Genomic DNA, 12,916 nt, shown 5'->3' with positions numbered 1-12,916 from the left:
TGAATAAAACACATGAAATATTCATGAAATAAACAATGTTCAAGTGAATCTCAGAAAGAAACAGTTGCGCTATAATTTACCACAAAGAAAAAGACAAATCATATAAATGTATATTACCCCTTCATTAAGCCCAACATTTCAATTACTGTAAAGCAAAAAAAAAAAACGTAAGGTATTAATCAAAACCATTATATGATATGAACAGGTTTAGCATTTTGCAAGGTGTAATACACCTTGCTAGTACCGGGTTGGACCCTCTTTTGCCTTTAGAACTGCCATAATTCTTTGTGGCATAGAAAGGTGCTACAAGGTGCTGGAAACATTCCTCAGAGATTTTGGTCCATATTGACATGACAGCATCACGCAGTTGCTGCAGATTTGTCGGCTGCACATCCATGAAGTGAATCTCCCGTTCCACCACATCCAAAAGGTGCTCTATTGGATTGAGATCTGGTGACTGTGGAGGCCATTTGAGTATAGTGACCTCATGTTCATGTTCAAGAAACCAGTTTGAGAAGATTTGAGCTTTGTGACATGGTGCGTTATCCTGCTGAAAGTAGCCATCAATACTCAGCATTAATACTCAGGTTGGCTGTGGCATTTAAACGTTGCTCAATTGGAACTAAGGGGCCCAAAGTGTGCCAGAAAATCCCAAATTGTTCCCTCTCAATATTTGAAATTCTCGCACTGCTCTGCTGCACTCCATTACACTGTGTGTTGTTAGGATGAAAAATGGTTTAAAAGTTACATTTTTAGTCTGGTCTGCCTCAGTGGTCTAACAGCGCTCGTCGATGTCAAAATGATTGAGATGGCCAATCAAATCAAAGTAGGCAGGGTTTAATGTTCACAGAAGCAAAGCATGAATTCAAAATATTTAATAGGCCTACATGTCAACCGGTTTGCGATTTAAATGTTAAAGTGAGCTTCAAGGATTCAATTACAAGCAAAGTTACATGGCCTGTTGCCGACCCCTGATGTATAGGTAAGATGATCATAGCAGTATCGTTATTTCTGTCTTACAATAATTTAAATTGTCACAGAAGTAGGCTACTGGGCTAAAAGTTTACAGTTCAGATATTAACCATGAAGTCTACTTTAGCGATTAAAATAGATCACAAATCACCTTTTGAAATTAACTTGGTCCTTCAAATAACGATTGTATCGATTACATTGTTATGTCACTAGGTGGCAACAAATGACTGTAAAAAAAATAAATAAAATGTATGTCAATGAATCATTCATTCAAGAGATTCTATCAAAAATGCTGATTCATCCAGTGATGAAACAAGTGAAGTAGTTAAGAGTGAGTCATTGAATCATTCATTCAAGAGATGCATAATATTTATATTTAGTCAGAACCTCTAGTAAATTGTGTTATCTTATTTAGTTGTCTGTTCAGAAAAAAATAAAAAATACACAATTATCCAGAATTGTGCAGCAAAAATATAGGCGCATATATATATTATAAATTAACAAATTATCTAAAATAAATATATTTAATGTCATATACAAGACATTATATTGTATATATATATATACACACATTATATTGTATATACATTATATTGTATATACATAAAACATTATGGTAAGCAAATAGGCTTTATTTATTGCATTTTTTGGTGATTTATTTTGTTGTGAAATATACCTCAAACATGTTCTCAAATGGTTTTGTTAGATTCACTCGTCTCATCAGTTCAAACACAGACTGCTTCAGATGAGTGTGAAGTGGCTCATTCATGTGCAGAAGTTCTGTTCTGTTTTCGGTGTGAAATCTGGGCTGGATCTGAAGATCTCCAACACTTACTGAAGCCTTAAGACCTAAAGACCTTAAGACCAGTGTTAACATGAAGACATGCTCAATTAATGTCCTTTCCAAGACAGATCTCCATTTAATTCTTCCCATTCTTCTGCCTGCCTGTGTGTAGTCGCAACAGAGCTAATGGTCTGGCAGCAATTTTAACCATCTGTGTGGTTTTACAAACGTCTAAATAAGTAAGCTCATTGTGGAATATGTAAATTTGCTCTTGACTACATTATGCTGCCAATGTTTTGTCATAAAAGCCAAACTCATCTGTGTAATTGGACTTTTGACTCTAAATATCAGGAGTTAAGCGACATGATTGACAGAGTTAGATGAACAAGCTTTTAATTCATTAAGAGGCAATTAGTAATGGAGCATAATGGCTTTTTTTTTACTTTTATGTTTAAATGATCTAGGACATAAACTGACCTGAACGACCTGGCAACCACAAAGGTCACATGTCTGTCAATCACCATCTGAACTCAGTCAAACACTCACTGCTAAACTGAACTGTGTGTCTCCAGCATCAATAAATCATCACAGCACCTGACAGACATTAACTAACCAGGTAAATCAGAGCTTATCACCTGGACAAATCAACTAATAGATTTCCACATAATGAATTAGATAAGCTCTGCTACACACAATTAATATTGTCCTGATTGCTTGCGAGAAAAGAAAGCAGCTTGATTTAACAGACAGAAATGCTGAGAGACTCCATCTTCTTCAAATCAACATTGATCAACACATTTAAAAACACCAAAAATTATTGACATGCATCTATAATTCAATGCCAAACCGCCCAACCTGAAACTCATAATTTAAAGATGTCAATCAAAGACTTGACAAGTAAAAATAAAAATGTATAGGGCTATTTCTTAAATCATTTAAGTATCAAATCAATGATACTGCATTATATGCATCTACAATTCAATGCCAAACAGCCCAAACTGTCACTCATCATTTAAAGACTCCATTCAAAGACTTTGACAAGCATGAAACACATCAGGAAAGAAGTCAACCATCTACTGACTATACATTTAGTTTCCAATAACAGATCGAAATGTTTAATATTGACTCTCTCAGAATCAGCAGATGTTATTTTACCAGAGGTTTGTATACCTACACAAATACAACAAATCCGAAACAGAAAGTGAGTGAAGTGAGACTCCATCCTCCTCAAATCAACACAGATCATGACTTAAACACACTAAAGAAATAAATCTATATGTTCGCTACAAGGTGAAATTTTATTATATTGCATGAAATTTTAAGTTTTATTTACACATTATATTTTTATTTAAATTTGCTTTAAATATTGTACTACTGTTGTCTGTGTTTTGCACTTTATATGAAGCACTTTGGTTTTTGTTACTGTGAAACATCTACCTGCTCATGTAAGGTACTTTTTGAAGTAAAATAAAAAACTTGAACAAGTAAATAAGAAACAAATGCATATGAAATAATTATAATCTCAATTACAGTTTTTCTGAATTGCTAAAACACTAAATCTAAATCCCATTCTCTGAACCAAATTCTCAAAAGCCTAAACCAATTTGTTGAATAAATCACTCTTTCTGTAAAACTTTTAACAAGTTCAGGCAGTTAGACACTGTTTGCAAATATCATGCACACATTTTGCACTGTGATGCATTTATGTTTCAAAATGCTAAACACAGGCAGATAAAAGTTAAACACAACTACAACACAGTTGTCATCATTTACACACAACAACTCAAAACTGTTCACACTTATTTCTAATGATGTGGTCAAACCAACTGTAATAATACAAGTCAGTTCAGAGTCCCAAAATTGACTCAGAATGTTGCACTGTCTGATTGTTGAGACCAACAGTGGATGGAAACAATACAAGAAGGAGAGAAGGAAGAGTATGTGTAAGAGGAGGAAGAGTATGAGTTTATAAGTGGTGGACGAGGAGGAAGAGGATGAGGACGAGGAAGAGCTTGGTGTGGAGAATATTGTCAAGGCTGGATCTGGAACACTAGATGGTTTTTCCCATTGCCTGCAGAGATGACATTGTGATGTGGACAAAGTCCTCAGGCTGGACCCAACATGAAGACATGATGCTGAAGAAAGAATTAATCTCTCATTGACCTTGATTTTTCTGTTTCACAACTCTTTTGAGTGTACTGTAACATGCTTTTCATTTAGCCTTTTTTAACCATTTTGGCTTTTGTTGTTTGGTTACTGTATTTTTACAGTATGCAAGTGCTGAATATACAGACATTCAATGGGCCTCCTATTCAATAGTCAAGTATATACAGTATACAGTTTGTTCATATTGTACATATATATTGTAAATTGTGATTACTATACTTTTTTACGTAATTGCAAAATTGTATACTTTGTTGCAATATTTTATTTCTGTAACTGCATGTTTTTAGATTCTGTGTTCTCCTTTTTTTTTATGTAGTGTCAAATGAATGATTTGTAGTGTTTATAATATTTAATCGCTGTGTGTATGATCTGAAAGCATTATTTGATTTTGAGCACAGATCAAATTGATTGTTTGATTTTGCTAGAAGAGTCAGATGTTCTCTGAATGTTTGAAGATTTGGTTTTGTGTTTAAGGTTTTGAGAAAGTTGGTGATGGTTTTGAGAAATGTGTTTTAGCAATTCAGAAAATCTGTAACATAAATCCATCAACTCAATGATATTGCAAAATATCAAAACTATCAGCTAGTGACTAAACTGTTTAAATATATAATTTAGATTCCACGTCACATTAAAACCTTAATATTACCATGTGCAAACGATGACAATAACTGTCATTTAATCAGCAGTAACTCATGCATAAACATAAAAACACAGCAAGTCAGAATCAAATATTGATAGCAACAATTATCAATGCAGTTTCAATGGTTCCACACCTGTAACTGTTCAGAAAAGTGAAAACTGGCGTCTCCAGTGACTCTTCTTAAATTCAGGAGGGCAGAAGCAGCGTAAAGAGCAACTGTATATAGATTTTATAGCGACTGTAGAGGGAAATAAAGCAGCCTTTGCTAGCGTTACATTAGTTTCTCTTCATGAAACACATATGCAGAAATCACACTAATGTATCGCTTCTTAATTCCAGTAGCGGTAGTTTGTAAAGCCAATATGATGATGTTCTGAACTCCAGCTGTCTTACCTTAGGATGAATCTGCGCGCGTTTGTTTCATTGTATCACAGAATTCCTCGCGCTGCTGTCAGTGATGCAGCTCGTGCACACGCTGATGGGAATATGATGATGAGGAGGGGATGATGATGCTGGGTTATTCAGCGCGTGTTTGGATAGTCAGCGCGCACCGACGGCCTGTGGTACGCGCGCGAGCGCGAGCGTGTGTGTGTATGTGTGTAATGTCTCTGCTCCTCCCCCTTTAACACTATAATTACTAAACACACAGCGCCACCTGTCGAGAGAGAGGAGGTGCAGGTGCATCAAGTTTCAACAGCAAAAATGAAAGTTCAGTTTGTAATGCAAGCGCATTACTGTAAATGTTTTTTTTTTTTTTTTTTTTTTAAATAAAGTATAGCTAATGCTTAGTAACCTATAAAGGTGATAGGCCTACATTAAATGCACTCAGTATGAGTAGGCTAATTAAAGTTTACATATTTTGAAAAATATATTATTATTATTATTTGTTGTAGCCTACTTCCAATTCTGTTCGTCAAATGTCTGTGAAAGTGTTCAGTTTATGTCTGTCGAGCTGTTTAAATTTTTGTTCATACAAATATTTACACGTCAAGTTTTACACGTTTACACATTTCTTTTCTTTTTTTTTTTTTCTCTGAGTTTATATAATATAATTATTTATTTAAAACATATTTATACATTTATGTTATCAGCATTTAAAAGCTTTTAGGATCAGATTTTTGTATTATTATATTCCTTATACTTGCAATCATTTATATTATATTACAAAAGGGACTTTTTGTATTAAAAAAAAAAAAAAAAAAAAAAAAAAACCTTGTAATCATTTCATTAAATGTATGCACTGAATGGTGACAAGTTCCAACATCTAAAAATATATTTCCTTTAATTGATACAGTAGGCTACATGTAAAATGTAACCTAAAATGATCATAATGTTAAAAAGAATTATCTGTCAAAAAAAACAGGTGGAAAGGTCAAGTTTAAACTAGGGGGGAAATGTCTGTATAAAAATACGTGGTATATTATTAAACAGTATATTGAAAATAATAACATTTCTAAATGACATGGAAAATCAAATGTAAACAACAGGCTACAGCAGAAGATAAAACAATAATGTATGAATTGTTTACTAGAATATGTGATTAGTTTGCTTTGTTTATCTGTTTATTTTATGCATTTCACAGAATAACAGTATTTATTTACAGTACAGTACAAGTTGGATATTGATTTCTCTTTTGGCAGCGCCTCGGATTCACATACAATACATGACTGACATCTACTGGTGGATGATGTGCAAATGTAGGAGAACAATTTTTATTTATTTTTTTCAGGCTCACATTGCCATGGGCTTTATAAGAACTGAAGAACTTTAAGAACTGTCACTGTTTTATTGAAACATATCTTATTTTTAAATCTCATTTTTATTTTGTTTATTGTACACTATTTTTATTTTTTTTATTTTTTTAAAGCTACATGACAGTGGCACATTGTTTCTTATAGGCTACCAACAGCATTTTTAAACTGGCATTTATTGGGTTGACAATAAATTTGTCAAACTGACACGTATTTTCGCAGCCATTATATTTTAATGTGCATAGCAGATGTTTTTATACAAAGGAGCTTGCACTGCATCCAAGGTAGGTATATATATATATATATATATATATATATATATATATATATATATATATATATATATATATATATATATATATATATATCCTATTTATTGTGTTGTTTAATTATGGTCTATACATGCTAGTTGTTGTTGTTGTTTTTTTTTGTTTTTTTTTATGACAGAGTTCAAGATATTTTCATTACTACTGGAGCTGCTTGCTAAGTTTCAAATGATTATTAAACAGCAAGCACAAACTGCAAAAGCGGCAGTCCTTCTGGCGCACTCAGTGTCCGAAATCGATCACTTGTTTTCATTCACTCCTTCAAGTAGACTATATTAGTGGAGTAATAGTAAGTAGGGAATAGTGAGTGAGTGTATATAGATTTCGAACGCAGCCAGAGAGTGCAAGTGTGAGAATGCAAGTCTGAGAGTGCAAGTGGTCCAAATAATGTGGTCCCTATTGGTCCAGCTGCCTTTAATTTAAGCAGATAATCGTTTGTTTTACTCCCGTTTTGCAGTTTCCCCTTCTAAATCCATTCATTTTGCAGGATGTTTTGCATCTCAGGTCAGGTGACGTCAATGCATACGTTCTGCAGAGCGTGTCACGTCACTGGTCGCGTAGCAACCTCTGTACACACAGAAGTATAAAAAGAAAGGAGTGAATTAAATGTGTGAAGCTAAACTGGTTCTTTGGATAAATAATAACAATAATAATTAAAGAATAATAATTATCATATAAAACAATGGTTAAGCAAACGATTCAAATCTTTGCACGTGTAAAACCGACGAAGACACCCACCTCGGTGAGTATTTTGCGTTTGTGTACTTGTAGTAACGTTAGTGGACACCTAAGTTAGCTGCTAGTCGGTTTTGCACATATAATCTTAACATCTGTGTGTCAGCTATTGTGCAATTCTTGTAGCACTTCTATCTGCATATAGCCTAAGTCGTGTTATTTACATTTTGATTTCAATAGGCCTAACGTTATCTAAAGGGTTAATAAGAGTTAGCTAAACGCTCGTGTTTTCTTTTAGAATGTTGGTGCTGCAGTGTCTAATGTCTCATTTCTTGTAATTATATACTGATAAAGTGGTGTAGGATTTACTATAAAACAATTTACACTCAGAAATTGCTAGTACATTTTTTAATAACTAGCCTATAAATAAACTGCAAGTCCACATTGAATTAACTTGAAATTTTGAAGTAGAAAGACTCAAATGGTATATTTTCTTGTAAAACGTAACGTTACAGCAATAATCATATTAGTCCAATAATATTAGTGGTATTATTATATAGTCATTTCCTACAGAAGTAAATAAATAAGAAATTCAGCTACTTATTCAGCTACTTAAAAACAAAAGCATCTGAGAGTGCAAACCCTCAAGATCTCTGATCTCTGTACAGCAACTATTTAACATAGCACTTCTGTCTGTTTATGGACCGTGTTATTTACATTTTACATAGGGGTGAATTCAGGTTGATGGGGGAAACTTTTTCCCAGTCATCTCAATGGCAAAAAGTGTCCCAATCAACCTGAATTCACACCTACTTAAGTTATTAAGAGTTAATAAGAGAAAAATTATATGCATATGCCCCATCAGTTAAGATGAGATAATTAAAAAAAAAAAAAATTAGGAGTGTAACGATACACTCATGTCACGGTTCGATACATATCACAATACTGAACTCACGATACAATATTATTGTGATTCTCTAAGACATATGGTAAAAGGTTAACAAAAAATGTACTGCTGATTAAAATGCTAAATTACATTGGGGGTGGAAATGAATAGGCTTGATGGACTTGATGCTGGTAACCCAATGCACAGGACAATGGTGACACCAGAATAAAAATATTCAGGATTCTGAAGCTGAAAATACAGAATTATTTGAGATGAATATGCTTGCACTCTGTCACTGACTAGATATATTATAATAATAATAATAATAATACATTTAATTTATAGGCGCCTTACATGACACTCAAGGACACCTTACAAACACAATAAAACAATCAACAATAAACAATAAACAAATACTCATTATTGCAGCCTGGATACCAGTATTAAAATGTAAAAGTAATCACATAAAAGCCTGCCGAAAAAGATGGGTCTTAAAGGGTTAGTTCACCCAAAAATGAAAATTCTGTCAGTAATTACTCACCCTCATGTTGTTCCAACCCCGTAAGACCTTCGTTCATCTTCGGAACACAAATTAAGATATTTTTGATTAAATCTGAGTCTGAGAGCTGGATCACTCCTCCATAGGCTTCTAAGACATTATAACTTGTTGGCCCAGAAAAGGTTATTAAAGACAGGTTATTGATGCGTGTGACGTACAACACAGAAGCGCTGCGCTGTTTTACTACGTGAAAAAACTCGAGGCCCTAGAGAGAAGGAAATGAATAGTGGAATAAAGTCGTTATTTTTTGTATTTTTTTCGCACAAAAAGTATTATCGTTGCTTTATAAACTTAAGATTGAGCCACTGTAGTCACTTGGACTATATTAACGATGTCTTTAATACATTTTCTGGGCCAGCAAGTTATAATGTCTTAGAAGCTATGGAGGAGTGATCCAGCTCTCAGATTTAATCAAAAATATCTTAATTTGTGTTCCGAAGATGAACGAAGGTCTTACAGGGTTGGAACAACATGAGGGTGAGTAATTACTGACAGAATTTTCATTTTTGGGTGAACTAACCCTTTAAGGCGAGATTTAAAAACACAAAGACTTCACTTTACTCGTGTCAAGTTTAAGAAGATTTGAAGTAAACCATTCTTTAATCTCTGCTAAACAATCTGAGAAGACAGATGGAGGAAAATTAGAGGTAGGTTTGGAGGACAGGTAAAGTTGGGTGTCGTCGGCATAGCAGTGGAATTGAATACCATATTTCCTAAAAATATTACCAAGGGGTAAAAGATAAATAATAAATAAAAGAGGACCTAATTCTGAGTCCTGCGGGACACCTGTATTGACATATGAAGGCTTTGAACAAAACTGCTTCAACTGTACAAATTGAATACGACCCATAAAGTACAATCGAAACCAAGTCAAGGGGGTACCAATAATTCCAATTGACTCCATTCTGTGCAACATAATGCTGTGCAAGATAGAATCAAATGCTGCGCTTAAATCGAGCAGAATTAGTATAGATAAAAGTCCAGAGTCAGCAGCTAGCAATAAGTCATTAGAGATCTTAAAGGGATACTTTTTTTAGAAATAGGCTCATTTTACAACTCCCCCAGAGTTAAACAGTTGAGTTTTACCGTTTTCGAATCCATTCAGCTGAACTCCGGGTCTGGCGGTACCACTTTTAGCATAGCTTAGCATAGATCATTGAATCGGACAAGACCATTAGCATCTCTCTCAAAAAAATGACCTAAGAGTTTCGATATTTTTCCTATTTAAAACTTGACACTTCTGTAGTTGCATCGTGTACTAAGACCGACGGAAAATGAAAAGTTGCGATTTTCTAGGCTGATATGGCTAGGAACTATACTCTCATTCCTGCGAAATAATCAAGAAACTTTGCTGCCGTACCATGGGTCCAGCAGGCGTAATGATATGACGCAGCGCCTGAAAATAGTCCCCAGCTCGGTAGACTATAGGGCCGACTATTTTCAGGCGCTGCGTGAAAATATCGAAACTCTTTGGTCATTTTTTTGAGAGAGATGCTAATGGTCTTGTCCGATTCAATAATCTATGCTAAGCTATGCTAAAAGTGGTACCGCCAGACTCGGAGATCGGCTGAATGGATTCGAAAACGGTAAAACTCAACTGTTTAACTCTGGGGGAGTTGTAAAATGAGCCTATTTCCAAAAAAAGTGGAGTATCCCTTTAACTAGTGCAGTCTCAACACTATGATAAGGATGAAACCCAGATTGAAATTGCTTGTACAGACCATTATGAGAAAGATGATTCTGGACTTGGGCTGCAACAAACCTTTCCAATATGAATCAGCCCCTGGTTTCTTAAGTAAAGGAGTTATCACAGCAGTTTTCAATTGAGGTGGAACAGTACCAGAAGTAAGTGAAGAGTGTTTGATATCAGTAATTAAAGAAGATAGAGAAGGTAAGCAGGCTTTAACCAATTAATGGAATAGAATCCAACTGACATGTGGTAGATTTAGATTTATTAATAGTTTAGATTACTTCCTCGATGCTTGGAAGTTCAAAAGAGGAAAGCGTAGAATTTATATATTAAAAGCTGCAGTCCGTAGTTTTTCCTCTTTGTCGCCATCTTTGTTTGAAATGTGCAATTGCAGTTATTCGCGGAATTATCAACTTTACGTGGGTTGTGCCTCGGCACGGCACAGTGCGGATGAATCCAATGTTTTGAGGAGAATGCGCGGCTGTCAGTCGCCGCGCCGGTGTGGATACTGTCATTCGGAATCACAGATTCTACTTTTTGAAAGTATGACAAACATAAGAATTGTCATCTGAATAAGTAACATCCACTTTTGTTCTGATCAACTAAGGGAAAAAAAGCATTGCGGTAAATCGCGCTGATTAAATCTAACGATCGCTTATATATCACATTAAACCGTGCAAATTATATACGTTGTTCTCAAATTGTTAATGTTAACAACATCAGCATTGCGTGACTACATTTAATGCCCTTCCAATATTATCCTTGTTTTTGCATGGGGCCGGTTGCAGTCTTTTGCCTTTTACAACGGGTGAATCTCCAGTTGTCACTGGTGATTGTCGTTTGAACCTTTAATGTAGTACTGACACTAAAACTCAGTAAGCTTGATTTTTTTCTCACACAATATATTTTATTTTGGGTAAACTACATACAATACAGATTGTCATTGTCCACGGTACATTGTTGCATTTTTTTATTGGGATAGGCCTATATTGTGACATGATATATTGTTACACCCCTACTGTCATGATTACTGTCTTGTGTTCCCCTTGGGTGCTTCTCATTTCTTATTTGTGCATCCTCGTTTCCTTTCTGAAAGGAAAGAAAATCTGGACGAAGGAATCGAAGGAAAGCGTATTTTTATATTGGAATATTCTTGATCTCTTGACACTTCAAATCAGCTGTGCTCAAAGGATCTGGCTTTATGTTGTTAAAGTTTGGTTATTTAAGAAATTTATAAATAATAAAGATAAAGCAAGATGCCCTGTTGATATACTATGTGTAATATATATGATTTATTTAAACTGCAAAATTAAAGCATAAATTAAAATGACTGTGACAGATGTGAAGGGGGAGGAGAATTTATTTGTGAGTCGGGTTTCTCGACAAGAAAGACTTCTGCATAGGATAGACCTGTGCATCCTCGCTCATGGCTCCTCTGGAAGCTTCCTCACTCCTCGTTCCTCACCTCCTCGTGGTGCAGTTAGTGGAGAATTGAGATGTCCTTCAAGATGGCTGAATTCGATTGGTTTCCGGGTTACAGGCTAGAGGAAACGAGGAAGCATCAATTTGAGTATTGAGAAGCACCCCTTGTCTTGTGTGGACTTATGTTATTTCCTGTTTTGTGCCATGTTTTAGTAGTCCTTTGTAGTTTTTCTTGTTGATTAGTTCCTGATTGTTTCCAGGTGTGTCTTGTTTGCTGATCACCCTTTTTATAATTCAATATTTCTCATGTTCTTTCTCATGTCTGGTGTTGTCCTTTGTTGGATGTTTCTTTGATGTTCTCAGTTCTGCTCCCTGCTTTTACTCGTGTTTGTTGTGGTTGTTATTGTTATTATTTTAATAAAATTCTCCTGCACATGGATCCTGCCTTCACTCATCTCTGAGAGCACTCGGCGTTACACCTACAAATTATATATTATATAGGCTAATTAGATATTGAGGGTTTGTGTTCATGCTATACTCTGTTCTTAAGTCGTAATATCGATGTGATTGAAACCAGATTGTTTTTTATTGACTTCTGTAGGCTAATGGCTGTTGGGGGTAATGTGTATATATATATATATATATATATATTAATTTATCATCTTAGCATGTCTATAATGATTATAATTAGCATGTCTGTAATATGATTATAATTTTGTCTTAGTGATAAAGTCACGCTTGCAGAATATATAAATCATAAAATATGTCTTCACCAGCAAGTCTATGTGAACTCATGCTTAAGCATCCTTTTTTGCAGGGGTACTTTGTGGACTGTGAGGAGCAGGGCAGTAGTTTGGAGTTTGTGGTTCCCAGAGACTTGGCGGATGGTTTTATCAACAATAAGAGGGAAAACTACAATTTCAGGTGACGTGTAGAAAAATGAAGGAAAGAGATTTAATTTTATGGAATTATAGTGTTGATTTCACAAACATGATCTGTCATGATCTAATATCCTTGCAAGCTTAATAAAGTTTGCTCATGAAGG

The 12,916-nt window shown here is 34.8% G+C and overlaps 2 protein-coding genes across 2 annotated transcripts in view; one reads left to right on the top strand and one right to left on the bottom strand.

The window, feature by feature from the left end:
- The window catches only part of LOC311281147 (kelch-like protein 29), a 176,887-nt gene extending 171,730 nt beyond the window's left edge, over positions 1-5,157 (bottom strand). The window contains exon 1 of the mRNA XM_084393871.1: positions 4,956-5,157. The gene's annotated coding sequence lies outside the window, so the exon portion shown is untranslated. The remainder of the gene's footprint in view (positions 1-4,955) is intronic.
- A 2,086-nt stretch (positions 5,158-7,243) lies between these two features.
- The window catches only part of kif6 (kinesin family member 6), a 160,541-nt gene continuing 154,868 nt past the window's right edge, over positions 7,244-12,916 (top strand). Inside the window, exons 1-2 of the mRNA XM_084393917.1 lie at positions 7,244-7,381; positions 12,689-12,795. Of these exons, the coding sequence (XP_084250043.1) occupies positions 7,322-7,381; positions 12,689-12,795 (167 nt within the window). The 5' untranslated portion in view covers positions 7,244-7,321. The remainder of the gene's footprint in view (positions 7,382-12,688; positions 12,796-12,916) is intronic.

The sequence above is a fragment of the Rutilus rutilus genome, assembly GCF_951802725.1.
Source record: "Rutilus rutilus genome assembly, chromosome: 21".
NCBI classification, from domain to species: Eukaryota; Metazoa; Chordata; class Actinopteri; order Cypriniformes; family Leuciscidae; genus Rutilus; species Rutilus rutilus.
The sequence above is the reverse complement of the archived record's forward strand: the minus strand, read 5'-3'. Positions and strand labels throughout refer to the sequence as shown.